Raw genomic sequence first — 14427 nt, 5'->3', positions numbered from 1 at the left:
TCAAAAAACCTTTAAGAAAGGAAAGGGAGGGAGGGAGGGAGAGAGAGAGAGAGAGAGAGAGAGAGAGAGAGAGAGAGAGAGAGAGAGAGAGAGAGAGAGAGAAAGGGAAGGAGGGAGGGAGGAAGGAAGGAAGGAGAAAAAGAAAAGAAAGGGTCTCACTGTGTAGTCCCAGACTGGTCTAGACCTCACACTCATAGATGTCCTCCTACCTCTGTTTCCCATTTGTTTTTTTGTCTTTTAAAAGAAGTCTCTTGTAGCCCAGGTTAGCCTCCAACTCCCAAGGTGGCTGAGGATGACCTTCAATGCCTGATTTCCCCCTAGCCCCACCTCCCAGTGCTGGAATCACAAATTTCACTTGCAGAGCATTGCAGAGTTGATTGAGTTAGTGTGTGTCTTGAGGCCTAAGGCTTAAGATAATCCTTGCTTGGGTGGGGAGTTGGGTTTTATACTCTGGACTGGCCTTGACTCCAGGGACTTCCCTGAGGCTGCGAGGCCCATCTGGAGCCTCCCCCACCACGTAACTGAGTCAGGCCTCTGCCCACTGCCTTTTCTCTCTGTCTGGCTCTCACCAGCAGCACTGCTTGCACACTTGCACACAGGTGTGCTCTCACACTCTTGTGAACATACACAATCTTAAAATTCTCAAGGGCTCTTCATTGCCTTTGCTTGAGTTTTGAGATGAGGTCTGAGTCTGTCACCCAGGTTGGCCTGGGACCCACTGTGTCCATGATGGACATCTTTCTGGCTCAGCCTCCTGGATGCTGGAGTTACAGGGAGGAACTGGCACACCTCCTTCCTTCCTTTACCACAGCCTTACCCCTGCGTCCACACCAGGAGCCTTCTCTAAACAGCAGTTCTCACTTCAGACTCCACAGACGGAAGCCGTTCAGCTCAGGTGCCCATCACAGCCTGACCCAAGGGTACAGTGGCCAGGACCACCAGCCCTGCACCACCAGCCCTGCCACAGCCCTGGACCACCGAGGGCCGTGGGAACTACTTTAAAACTCGGTCACTGAATATCAAAGCAGGAAGGGAACTTGGGAGCTGGAGGCCATCAGGAGATGTGGGGTGTGAGTGATGGGGACCCACCCTGTGACCTGTTTCCTTTTGTGGAGGTGTCTCCATTCTCACACAGAGGAGGCCCTGCTGCAGTTTATCGGGACACAGTTAATTTCACAGTGGCTATATTTTAATTTCCTTGATTGATTTGAGATATAGCGAAGCCTCGTTACAGACTCCAAACCCCCTCTGGGACCTTCCCACATTTTTCCAGAATTTCTGTTCCACTTGTGACACTTGCCAAGATAGGTTGGGTCTTAGTAGAGTTTTGGTTTTTTGAGACAGGGTCTCCTGTCTCCCAGGCTGCCCTCAGCTCTCCATGTAGCTAAGGATGACCCTGAAATTCTGCTCTAATTCTACCCTCTAAGTGCTGAGATGACAGGCTTGTGCCACCAACTCCTGGTTTAAGCAGAGCTGGAGATCGAACCCAGGGCTTTGTGCATGCTAGGCAGGCACTCTACTGACTGAGCTATACCCCAAACTTCTGGCTTATTTTGAAACTTTGTACCAAATGCTGGCATTTTCCTGATAATAGGGTGGGTTGAAGGGGGACTTCCCATGAGAACAACTGAGTCCCCAGGTCACTCACCTTGAGCTGATTCAGAGGTCTCAGAATCAAAACGCAAGACTCCTGCATTTCAGTCAAATGCTTTTTCTCTTCTCAAATAAGTTTAATTTTTTTTCCTCTTCCGTGGTCTTATTACAGGGGATCAGCTGTTGCAAAAATCATTGGAAATAATGTAAAGAACCTGCAGAAGTTTGCCTCCACAGTCAAGATGTGGGTCTTCGAAGAGACCGTTAATGGGAGGAAGCTGACAGACATCATCAACAATGACCACGAAAATGTGAAATATCTCCCCGGACACAAGCTGCCAGAAAATGTGGTAAGACTTGGTGGTGGCGGGGGCACATTTGGTTCATTCTCCAGGCTGTGATCCTCTGAGCGGCAAGGGGACCTGGACTAGGCCAAGTGACCTCCCTTTTTCCCGGTCTCTATTGTCACTTGACTGGCTCTGCTTTTCTTGGATTCTGGTCAGTTTGTTCTTTGAGACAGGGCCTGTGTTTCTTCTGTGGAAACTGTTGTTACTACCTCTTAAAAATGTGTGCCTGTGTGCTCTGTGCCGGGTGTGCTTCCAGGTCAGAAGAGGTCACTGGCTCCCTTGGAGCTGGAGTTACAGGAGGTTGTGAACTACGCGATGCTAGGATCCGAACTCCAGTCCTCTTGGAAGAGCAGCAAGTTCTCTTACTGATCCAGCTACCCCACCCATCCTCATTACTCCCTCTTACCAGGACAGCAGTCACATTGGATTAGAGCCCTTCCCATTGATAGTTTCGTTAGTTAATTAACATTCATTTCTTTTGAGTTTTTAGGCCTTTCCCCCATCCCACGACATGCATGCATGTAGCCCAGGCTGGCCTCACACACTTATGACACTGCATGTAGCCCAGGCTGGCCTCACATACATATGACACTGAACTTTTCTGGTCTTCCTGCTTTCACCTCCCACGTACTAGCACCACAGCTTTAGGTCATGCTGTGCTGAGAATCAAACCCAGGGCTTCATACCTGCTTACTGGGGCAGGGGAGTTAGGGGGTTGAGAGAGGGTCTATGCGGGCCAGTCTGGCTCCTCTGTGGGCCAGGCACCTCACTGTCCTGCTCTTTCCTTATGCCAGTCACCAAGGAACTTGCTCCTTCCATCTACCCCATGCCTGTAACTCTGGCTTTCCGCTTTTGACTTTCTAGGTACCCAGACTACCTACCCTGGTGCTTTTCCTTTTTATTTTGAGATATGATCTCCCTGTGTTTCCCAGGCAGGCCTTGAACTTTCCATCCTCCTGCCTCACCCTCCTGAGTAGCTGAGATTATAAATCTGTGCCCTGGGGCCATGCATCTTAATATGAATCATCCGAGGGGTGGTTCTAAGGAGCAAGAGCCTGTGCGCTGCGTGAACGAGGAGCAGCAAGCATCAGATATGGCAGCGGGGCGTCCTCGCTGATCACCTCCCTGCCAGGCTGAACGGAGACAGGAGGAAAGGCCCATTCCTAGGGCTCTGTCAATGTCCTGCATCCAAACGACCATTTGCTCTCTGGAGTGGACATTTATGTGACCTCTGTTCTTGATAATGCTCCTGGGAGCCATCTGTACCCAGGACTGGAACCTTAAGGTCACAACATGTGTACGGCCCTCTCTCCCCTCTAGGCCCTCTCTCCCCTGTGGCTTCTGTAACTACCTAAAGGCTCATTTTAAGCACCTGTCTCCTTGTGAGTTGAGGAAGTACATACACCAGATTGCTGGCTTTTTGTTTGTTTGTTTGTTTTGAGGGTTTCTCTGTGTAGCCCTGGCTGCCCTGGAACTTGCTCCATAGACCAGGTTGACCTCGAACTCACAGAGGTCCGCCTGCCTCTGCCTCCCAAGAGCTGGGATTAAAGGCATGCGCCACCACTGCCCGGCTCTAATTTTCCTTTTAACTAAACTTTTTTTTTTTTAAAGATTTTATGTGTATGGGTGTTTTGCCTTTTGCATGTATGTCTGTGTACCACATGCATGCCTGGTGCCCATGGAGGTCAGAAGAAGGTGCTGGACCCACTGGGACAGGAGTTATAGATGGTTGTGAGCCACCATGTGGGTGCTGAGAATTGAACCCTGGTCCTCCACAAGAGCCACTGGAACTGCTGAGCAGTCTCTCTCGCACCCCTGGACACTAGATCCCATGATTTCGAATTTGGTATGGAGCTGAGGACGATTCAACTCCTGATCTTCCTGCCTCCTCTCCCCAGTCCACCACCCCTGGTTTATGTGGTGCTGGGAATCAAACTCAGGGCTTCACACATCCCGAGAAGGCTCTCTGCTAACTGAGCCCGTTCCAAGCCCAGCACTGCTGTGCATGTCTACCGGTGAGGCCATGACTTCAGAGTCCAAGTCTACCTTGCGTGGGTCCTAACCCACCGCACACCTAGCCCTGCCTGAGGGCCCCCGCTCAGGACAGTGACTGCCCGTCTTTGACGGCCATCTTCACCACTGGCTCACTAACAGCTGGCTGGCCTGAGAGTGTGGCTTCCCTAGACATGAATGGAGAGGACACTTGTCATTCCCTGTCATTGGAGAGCAGTGGTCGATCTGGCTTCACTGCTCTCTGCCAGGACCTCGTGTTTGGAGCTTGGCCAGGCGAGGGCTCTTCAGCTGGCCCCAGTGTGACACGGGAGTCACTGACCACAGCACATTCTGAGTTGCTCTTCATTGTCTCTCTCGTCTTTGTCTGCTGAGCTCTGCCAGTCTTTAAAAACACTGTTCTCATAAAGATTAAAATCCGTTTGTCAGTGGGGTTTTGGTTTGGTTTGGTTTTTGACCTTTTGAGACAGTCTTGTGTAGCCCAGGCTAGCCTCAACCTTGCAATGTGTGGCCAAAGATAATTTAGGACTCCTGATCCTTCAGCCTTAACAGTTTGGTATCCAGGATTAAAGAGAGGCTGAGGGAGGAGGATGGCCTAGGCTACATGGTGACTTCCAGGGTAGCCTGGGCAATAATGTGAGTCTGTCTCACAAACAATCACAACAACAACAGGGCAGGGGAGAGGGCTCAGTGGGGAAAGGTGTCTGCACCCAAGCCTGACGACCTGAGTCTGATCCCCAGTACCTACACAGAGAAGGAGAGTCCTCAGTTGTCCTCTGACCCCCACATGCATGCCACAACATGTACACACACACACACACACCAATAAATAAATAAAGTTGTAATTTTTAAAATTGAGCAACACTTTTTTTTCCCCCAGTGGTCCCAGGGTCATGGGCTAGGTACAGCCCCAGCTTTATTTGACCTCCTTCTTGGGGCGCAGGTTGTTGGTATGGCGGCCCTTCTTTTTGCGGCAGTTGACCGCATGGGGGGGGGAGGGCAGGTGTGCATAGCACTTGCGGCAGATCATCTTGTCACAGTTGTACTTCTGGGCGAGCTGACGAAGGGACGGCTCGATAATGCCACCACGCAGGCACAGCACCAGGTGGACTCTTTCTGGACAGGGTACGGCCATCCTCCAGCTGCTTGCCGGCAAATATCAGCCTCTGCTGGTCTGGTGGGATGCCTTCCTTATCTTGGATCTTGGCCTTGACATTCTCGATGGTTGTCACTGGGCTCGGCCTCTAGAGTGATGGTCTTGCCTGTCAGGGTCTTCACAAAAATCTGCATGTTGGCGTCTGCTCGGCCGCCTCGTTGAAGAGAAAGAGCAAGCAACACTTAATTAAAAGGACGTTAGGATCCTTTTCCTAGAACAATGGGGGCAGAGACGGCAGTACCTCATGGCAGTGTGCATTCTGAAGGGGCGAGGGTGTGGACTGACTGTCCCCCATTCTGTTGCAGGTTGCTGTCCCGAATCTCAGCGAGGCTGTGCAGGATGCAGACCTGCTGGTGTTCGTCATCCCCCACCAGTTCATTCACAAGATCTGCGATGAGATCACGGGCAGGGTGCCCAAGAAGGCCCTAGGCATCACGCTCATCAAGGTAACCACCCAGGAAGAGCAGACCCTGGTTCCTCCAGAATTCACTCCCTCTTTCCTCTGCTTGAGAAGGTCTGTCGGGCCCCTCTCATCCATTATGACTAAACACCTGACAGGAAGCAACTTCATCAGGGAGAGATTTATTCAGGCTCACTGTTTGAGGCAAGGTATTCCCTTATGGCCAAGGAGGCCAGGCAGGCATGGCTGTGGACAGCTGTGTGGAGGCAGCGGCATTCAGGCGGCTGCTAGCTCACATCCCAGCAGACCAGAAGTAGAGAATGTGGAATGCTGGTACCCGCTGGCTTCCTGTGTTTTCCTTTTGTTTTGTTTTGTCTGTTTTGTGATGCTGGAATCCATCACCTTGTGCATACCAGAGGACTGAGGTTTTATTCCTAGCACCCACCGAGAGCCTCCTGTCTTTAACTCCAATTCCAGGGGACCTGATGCCATCTTCTGGCCTTCTTGGGTATTACACACACATGGTAGACATACATGCAGGCAAAACGCTTATACATGATAAAAATTAATTTAGTAAAAGAAAATTGAGTGAGGTGCTGACGGCATTCAGCATAGCTGTTCTGTCTGATGGGAGAAGAGGAACCTGGAGAAGACCCTCACCCTGTCTCTTATGGAAGTAGCCAATGCAGTAGCTAGCCAAGATTTATTTTATTAATTACGTGTGTGTGTCTAAGGATGGGTGTGTACACATGAGTGCAGGTGCCTTCGCAGGCCAGAGGCATCGGATCCCCCTGGAGCTGGAACCAAGCACAGATCTATCTCCCCCACCCTAGAGAAAAGAACCTTTATGTCACCTTCCGATTGGGCCAGCTGGTGTGGCATCAGCTGGTAATAGGTTCCACACCCGTGCACCCAGAGCCAGATGACGGTGTGGTTGCCCTCTTCACAGGTGCCACCCACTCTCCACTTGTTGGTGATGGATGGAACTAAAGTGGGGTCTTCCTTGGTGCCTGAAGCTGACTTTGGGGACAGCGTATGCTATGGGCCCAGTCCCTTCTGTGTAGCATCAGGATCTCCCTTGTCATCCCAGTAGCCTGCTCCTTAGAAGCCTCCCGGAGCCCTGGAAGGTGCCACTGGGCCTGTGTGCTCTCAGGGCCTTCCAGGCCAGAGCTCCCATTCTGCAAAGTAACCTGAACCACTTTGTAGGGGTCTCTGCAAACACCATGGCCAGCAGAGTTCCAATTCTCAGGAGATAAGAAGGCAGTCTGGTTCAACATGATTCAGTAGCCAGTGTTGGTTCAAACTTTGAGAATCTGACCCCAAATCATTTATTTTAGGCATATTTAAGCTTAGCACAATTTGGTGAAAAAATTTCCTGGTGATAATTAACTCAATCCTGTGTACACAATAAAGCCTAAGACGTGACTACATCAAAACTCTTTGTAAAGTACACGTGACATTTTCCACAAAGATTGGTTCTCCAGATTGACTGAGAAAAACAAGCTCAGGATAAGGGCCTGGGGAGGATCTGGTGTGGTTTCACCACACAGATAGGGAAAAGGTCACCAGGCTGTTAACCACATCTGTTCCCAGCCTTCTGGACAGGAAAGAGGTTACATATCTCTCGATTTGATGAGACAACCCCGTGTGTTCTCATTCCTGGTTCCCCTAGTGCTTATATGGGAGCACAGGGACCTCTGTGCCTCCCACACCATCTTACCCAAACTAGCTGCTTCATTCTATTCTTACATGGATTTGATAGAGACAGAGTCTCATCCGTATCCCAAGCTGACTCCCAACATGGCCAAGGCTGGCCTTGAACTCAGAGCAGTCCTCCTGCCTCAGCTGGGTTATAGGTATGATGGGACGTAGGTGTGGGTCACCGCGTCCAGCTAAGACTACTTATAAAACAAGTGTCTCTTGCCTCTTTGATTTGCAGTCCCCTGACTCCTCTGCATCCTTCCAGGGCATAGACGAGGGCCCTGAAGGGCTGAAGCTCATCTCCGACATCATCAGAGAGAAGATGGGCATTGACATCAGTGTGCTGATGGGGGCCAACATCGCCAGTGAGGTGGCTGCGGAGAAGTTCTGTGAGACCACCATTGGTGAGGCCGCAGAGGGCCCTGGCAGTGCCGGGCTTAGCCTGTATTATTCCTACTTGCTCCCCAGCCCACACTTGGTTCTGCCTCTCTTCCCTGCTCTGGTGCTGGAGGCTCAGGGCCTCATATGTGCTGCATACATGCTCTACCTATGAACTCAAGCCTGTGATTCCAGTATTGCAATAGATGGAGGCAGGAGAGTTAGGAGTTCAAGGCCAGCCTCAGCTACATGGTGAATTTGAGGCCAGCCTGGGCTACCTGTGACCCTGTCTCAGTAGAGAGCAGGGTAGAGGGTGCTGGAGATATGGTTCAATAGGTAAGAGTCTGCTGAGCATGCATGAGGACCTGAGTTCAGATCCCCCGTGCCCGTGAAAAAAGCAGGCACAGAATCAGGTGTCTATGATCCCAGTACGGGGAGGCAGTGACTGGAGGATCCCAAGGGCTGGCCAACTAGTCTAGCCAATCAGTGAGCTCCAGGATCCACGAGAGACCCTACTTCTAAAAGAGCTGGCGGGGCCGAAGAGACGGCACGGCACTTATTGCTCTTATAAAAGAGCCAGGTTCAGTTTCCAACATCTACATGGAGGCTCAGGAATGCCTGTAACTTCAGTTCAATGGGATCCAATGCCCTCTCTGGCCTCCATGGACACATACATGGTGCACATAGAGACATGTAGACAAAACACTCATACACATTTATAAATAAAGCAAATGAATCTTTAAAAAAAAAGTGACCGGTTATTGAGGAAGAAACCCAATATTGACTTCCGGCCTCCATGCCTTTAAAGATTTTTTATCTATATGTATGTGGAAGGGTGGTATACACGTAATACAGCTGCCTTAGAAGCCAGAGATATGGGATACCCCTGGAGCTGGACTTAGGGGCAATTATAAACCATCTGACCTGGGTGCTGGGAATTGAACTCGTACGTATTCAAGCACTGAGCCACCCCTTTAGCTCACCTTATTATTTGATAGGCTGGGCCTTGGGCATGCCAAGCTCTCCACTGAGCTCCATTCCCAGCCTCCGGGTCTCTGGATTGATGACGTTAAGGACCAGCGGATGTTTAACTGTAGAGTCAGGCGTATCAGCTCACTTGTGAATTCTATGGAGGGGGAAACGCATAATTGACAGCACCTGATGGAAATGCTGTCATAGCGTGTGCTGCTGCCCCCTGGTGGAGAACATGCCTTCCATGCTCCTGATTTTACCAAACCTGTGTGCTTTTTAAAGCTAATATGACCCTGTATTTATTCACAGAAGTCCTGCTAGGGCCACACACCCTAGATATCTAACATTGTTTCGGACATATATGTGATCTCAAAAATAATATGGAATGGGGGGGGCACTGCCCACCTCTGGCCTCCACACATACAGGCAAGTACTTTGCACAGACAAGACATGCTTACACAAGCATACTCACATTCACACATTCTTGCGCGCGCGCACGCGCGCGCGCACACACACACACACACACACACACACACACACACCAGTGAGTGTCAGCTGACTTCATAATTATGGGGCTGGAGCCTCGCTCCCACCGAGGCTGTTTTCTTTCTGATTCTTACTTAACTTTGCAGCCGTCCTGAGAGTACCTGGTGTTTTTTCTCAGGAGGAAGCTGGAGGAGGTTAAATCAAAGATCTGCAAGCCTGGCTTCTGTCCGAATCCCCAAGGGAGTCTCAAACGCTAGCCACACTGTTCCACTCCCGTGCTGTGATTTAGTGGATCTGGGTCACGGCCTGGTTACCTGTGTTTTTAAAGCTCCCCGTGGTGGCGTGTGCAGGCAAGCTTGGAAACAGCTGGTCTCCCACCTGGAGACAGGCAGAGCCTGGGGCTAGAGTCTTCTGGGGTTTTCCAATGTCCTGATGGCTGCAGCCAGCTTGTGGCCTGAGGTCCTGAGTTAGAACCTGGGGAGGGGATTTGCCTAGTCCACCGCACCCCACCAGTCAGAACAGATTTCACATGGGGCATTATGGGTAAGGTTTTCCTTTGGTTTGGTCTTCCTTTGTTGCTAGTGTTGTGGTTTGGTGTTTTTGAAACCAGATTCTCCATGCAGCCTAGGCTAACCAGGAGCTCATGGCTCTTATCTCAGCCTCACAGACACTAGGGTTACATGCAACATATGGATCGCCAGGATTGATTTCTGATGGTTTCTCTTGTTTCATTTTTTGAGACAGGGTCTCACTAAGTAGACCAGGCTGGCCTTGAACTCACAGACATCCACCTGCCTCTGCCTCCAGACTCTGGATTCAAGGCATGTCATCACATCTGACTGTACTTATATTAGTCAGTGTTCTCTAGAGTCACAGAACTTATGGAATGAATCTCTCTAAATATATATAAGGGAATCTATTGGAATGATTTATGAATGGAAACTCCAAGAATCTAGTAGCTATGCAGTCCCACGAGGCTGGGTGTCACAGCTGGTCTGCTGGGGTCCTGAAGAAGGAACGGATGTGCTGACTAGGAGAGGGCAAGCAGGCTAAGAACAACCCTTCCTTCTTCCACTGTCCTTATACAGACTTCCAGCAGAAGGTGTGGCCCAGATGAAAGGTGTGCCTTCTAGGGGCAAGGTCTGGATTAAAGGCGTGTGTCTTCCCACCTCAAGATCTGGATCAAAGGCAGATTGTCTTCTTGCCCAAAGATCCGGATCATAGCAGGGCAGTGGTGGCACATGCTTTTAATCCCAGCACTTGGGAGGCACAGCCAGGAGGATCTCTGTGAGTTCGAGGCCAGCCTGGTCTACAGAGCAAGATCCAGGACAGGCACCAAAACTACACGGAGAAACCCTGTCTCGGAAAAAAAAAAAAAAAAAAAAAAAAAGATCCGATCACAGTGTCACAGTGTGCCCTCCATTTCTGGATTATAGTTCATTCCAGATATAGTCAAGTTGACAACCAAGAATAGCCATCACACTACTGTTTAATGAAAGGTGTCCAAAACACATAAGAATAAAAGCAGTTGAGTGCATGAAAGCCAAGGAGCACCGGGCACTTCATGTCCTGCTCCGGAGGAGGGGAGCATGGCCGTGGCCAAGGCAGGTTTTCTGGCTGCGTATCTATCCCATAGCATTTGTGGACAGCAGATTCTAAAATACATATAGGTCTTACATTCTGTTTCTAGAAAAACTTTTCAAGTTAAATAAATTAAAAATGTATGTCAGATGTCATTTGTTGAATTGTAAATAATTGGTTCTGGTATTATGGGATAATTAAATTTTCTTTTTTTAGAATTAATTATTACTGTGTAGGGTGGGTGTTTGTGCCAAGGGTACATGTGGAGGTCAGAGGACACTGTGGAGTTGGTTCTCCCCCTCACCTTTACATGGATGGAACGCAAGTCACCAGGCTTTCACAACAAGCACATCTACCCACTGGGCCACCTTGCCAGCCTACAACTGCTTTTAATTTTTGAGACAGAGTGTTAGGTGACATAGGCTGGCTTGAACTCCTATACTCTTTGCCTAAACCTCCCAAGTGCTAGGCAAGAGATATCATTATTTTCTATTTCTGTTATCTGAACTGAAGTTTACCCTTAAAAAAAAAAAAAGCCACGCCTGTGTTAAAAATTTGGCAAGGCCGACTGACTTGATTGAACTTAGTTATTGAAGAGATTTGGAGTGCATAGATCCAATTATCTGTCTTTAGCCCCCTTTACAGCCACATATTAGCAACCTGTGTGTCTGCCCTAACATCCTCTGACTACTGGGTAAAACCTTTTGGAATGCACCAACTTCAGATCACTGGCATCTACCAACCCAAAAGCTAAGATGTCACCAAGTGGCACCTGAAGCCTGTGACAAAGCTTCCTGCACTCCACTGTAATCCTCCTGGTACTCCTACCAGTCTATTTGTTTTTGGTTTTTGGTGTTTGTTTTGTTTGTTTGTTTGTTTTGTTTTGTTTTTCGAGACAGGGTTTCTTCATGTAGTTTTGGTGCCTGTCCTGGATCTCACTCTGTAGACCAGGCTGGCCTCGAACTCACAGAGATCCACCTGGCACTGCCTCCCGAGTGCTGGGATTAAAGGCGTGTGCCACCACCGCCACCCAGCCCTACCAGTCTATTTGAAAAGTGCCTTGATTCTTGGCTTTCTTCTGTTCTGGAACTATAAGTGAGTGGCTCATGAGACTATTACCACGGTGGAACACGGTATTTGGGGTAGCCTGAATCTGATCCCTGGCCGTGATCACTCATTTGAAACTCTCATTCACTTAGAGGTGAGAGCTATGGTTTTGTGTCCATAGCTATGTGCCCTCCTGACAGTGTGTGTGTGTGTGTGTGTGTGTGTGTGTGTGTGTGTGTGTGTGTGTGTGTGAAGGGCCCGTGTTACTTTTGTAACAAAAGCTAACACTTTAACCTCGCTAGGTGTAGAAGTGGACACAGGACACGTCACTAATCTCCTGCTCTTCTAACCCTCCTCTAGGTAGCAAAGTGATGCAGAACGGCCTCCTGTTCAAAGAGCTGCTGCAGACACCCAACTTCCGAATCACTGTGGTAGATGATGCAGACACGGTGGAGCTTTGTGGTGCTCTAAAGGTAAAGCCGGCCTTGGTATCCCACCCAGGGGAGGAGGTTTGCAGACTAGGCCAATGCTAGCAGTCGAATGTGGAGAGTGGGCTCTGTGTTGGCCGGTTGGTTGGTTCATCTGTGTGTGCGTGTGCTCAGGTGTATGCACACAGAAGTCCAGACGTGGCCAGTGTGTGTCCTTGACTCCACTTGGTTTGAGACAAGGCCTGTCTGCTGTTCACCTTTGGGTACAGCAGACCAGTTGGCCCAGGCTTCCAGGACCCTCCTTTGGGGCTGGGATTACAGATGTGTCCTGCTGTGTCCGGTTTCACTGGGTTCTGGGGGTTGATTTGGGGTGTCAGGCTTCCATGACAAATGCTTTAGCCACGGAGCCATCCCCCCAGCGTGACCATGCTCTCATCACAGGCCCCTGACTTTCCTCTTTCCTGGATGGTAGGCTCTGTCTCGTTACTTTTATTTATAAATACCGGTGAATTGTGCTTCTTTTAAGTGTTCAGATTACTTTTATTTGTGTGCATGTTTTGCTTGCATGTATGTATGTGTATCACATGCATGCCTGGTGCCACAGAGATCAGAAGAGGGCACTGGACCACCTAGAACTGGAGTTATAGATGGCTGTGAGTTGTCATGGGGTGCTGGGGACCGAACCTGTGCTACAGCAGCTGCCCTTAAGCACTGAGCCGTCGTCTCTTTAGCCCCAAATTGTAGTTTTTTGTTTTCTGAACACATATTATTTATTTTTAAGATTTTGTTCTTATTTATGTGTGTGTCAGTCCGAGAATGGGCCCATGTATACAGATGCCCACAGAAGCCAGAAGAAGGCATGGGATCCCCAGGAGCTATAGTTCAGGTGGTTGTGAGCCACCTGACGTGGGTGCTGGGAATCAAACTCTGGTCCTTTGGAAAGGCAGCAAGTGCTCTTAACCACTGAGCCATCTCTCCAGCCCCCACTTTATTTATTTTTATTTGTATGTATATGTGTATGCCTGCACAGTTGTCTGTGTACCACATGCATACAGGGCCCTCAGAGGCCAGAAGAGGGCGCTGGATGCCTTGGAACTAAAGTATAGAAAGAAGCTTGTAAGCTGCTTCCTGTGGGCTGGGAATTGGCCCTGGGTCCTCGGCCAAAGCAATGAGTGCTCTTAACCCTGGGCTCTCTCCAGCTCCAGCATCTTGTTCCCTAGGTGATTGCCTTGACAGTCACCTGTGTTTGGCTTCTCCAGGGTTTCACATTCTCCTTCCTCACCCAGATGTTATCTTGAGTGGGAATTTGTTTCCTCTCGCTCCACTCCACTGGCCTCTCATTCTTTTTCCCGTGGAAGAATTGTCTCCTGCTGACAAGAGGGGTTTTTTTTTTTCTTCAAAGAATAGTTTATCTTTGTTCCCTAGAGTGAAAAGAAGCAGTTTCGATTGGCCAGTGACCAAGGATTGTCTGTCAGGAGACAAAAATCACAACAAATTTCCTTACTTGGTCAATCGGCCTCTAGCCCCAAACGTGCAGAAGGCGGTTTGCATCTGCCAAGGAGAACTATGTCCTGTCAGCAGGGCAGGGCTGAGGATTCTGTAGAGCAAAAACCCAGGAAACAGAGCAATGGAAAAAGCCTGATCAGCAGCACCAGGCTATTTACAGTTACTGCAACAAATTGATGCAGTTGGTTTGGGGGTTGTTGGGTTTTTGAGGGAGGGCTTCTAGTAGCCCTGTCTGCGCTCCAACTCAATATGTAGTTGAGGATGACCTTGAACTTCTGACCCTCCTGCCTCCACCTTCTAAGCATTGGGATTACAGGCTTGTGCACCACGTCTGGTTTAGGTGGTGCTAGGGACCAAACCCAGGCTTCATGCCTGCCAGGCAAACACTACCAGCTGAGCCACACCCCCAGCCTTCTTTTCCCTTTTTGAGTACAGGGCCTTGAACAAATTCGAGGCAGGCACTTTGCCACTGAGATGCACCCCCAGCTTTTTTAGGTTTTATTTTGAAATAGCATCTAATTAAAGTGTCCAGAGTGGCTTTCAACTTTTTATATAGCCCACTCTTTCCCTGTCTTGAGTGTTATCACCACGCCCAGCGCTTTCTGTCGGGATAGACTCCTGCTTCCAGGAAAAGCTTTGGGATCTAGTGGTCCAGCCTGATGATGTGGCACTTGGCGAGAGTGACTCCATTCTGGCAAGTCTGGTCTATGGGGTCTCATGTAGAAGTACTGCCCCAAAGCAATGGTTTCCCATCATCTTAATTAAGAATAGGTCTTTAATCCCAGCACTCGGGAGGCAGAGGCAGGCAGATCTCTATGAGTT

At 49.5% G+C, this 14427-nt stretch overlaps 1 protein-coding gene and 1 pseudogene across 3 annotated transcripts in view; one reads left to right on the top strand and one right to left on the bottom strand.

Annotated features, from left to right (window-relative positions):
- The window catches only part of Gpd1l (glycerol-3-phosphate dehydrogenase 1 like), a 43057-nt gene that overhangs the window by 14482 nt on the left and 14148 nt on the right, over window positions 1–14427 (top strand). For 2 of the 3 annotated variants that reach the window (XM_052723435.1, XM_052723444.1), the window contains exons 2-5: window positions 1766–1943; window positions 5412–5552; window positions 7446–7611; window positions 12032–12144. In XM_052723435.1, coding sequence (XP_052579395.1) covers window positions 1766–1943; window positions 5412–5552; window positions 7446–7611; window positions 12032–12144 — 598 coding nt within the window. The remainder of the gene's footprint in view (window positions 1–1765; window positions 1944–5411; window positions 5553–7445; window positions 7612–12031; window positions 12145–14427) is intronic. The other variant, XM_052723442.1, reaches the window with a different exon arrangement.
- LOC128100808 (ubiquitin-60S ribosomal protein L40-like) lies at window positions 1956–5387 on the bottom strand (annotated as a pseudogene).

Source organism: Peromyscus californicus, unplaced genomic scaffold (genome assembly GCF_007827085.1).
Source record: "Peromyscus californicus insignis strain IS unplaced genomic scaffold, ASM782708v3 Scaffold_11__1_contigs__length_118956290, whole genome shotgun sequence".
NCBI lineage: Eukaryota > Metazoa > Chordata > Mammalia > Rodentia > Cricetidae > Peromyscus > Peromyscus californicus.
This window is presented reverse-complemented; position numbering and strand designations above follow the sequence as displayed.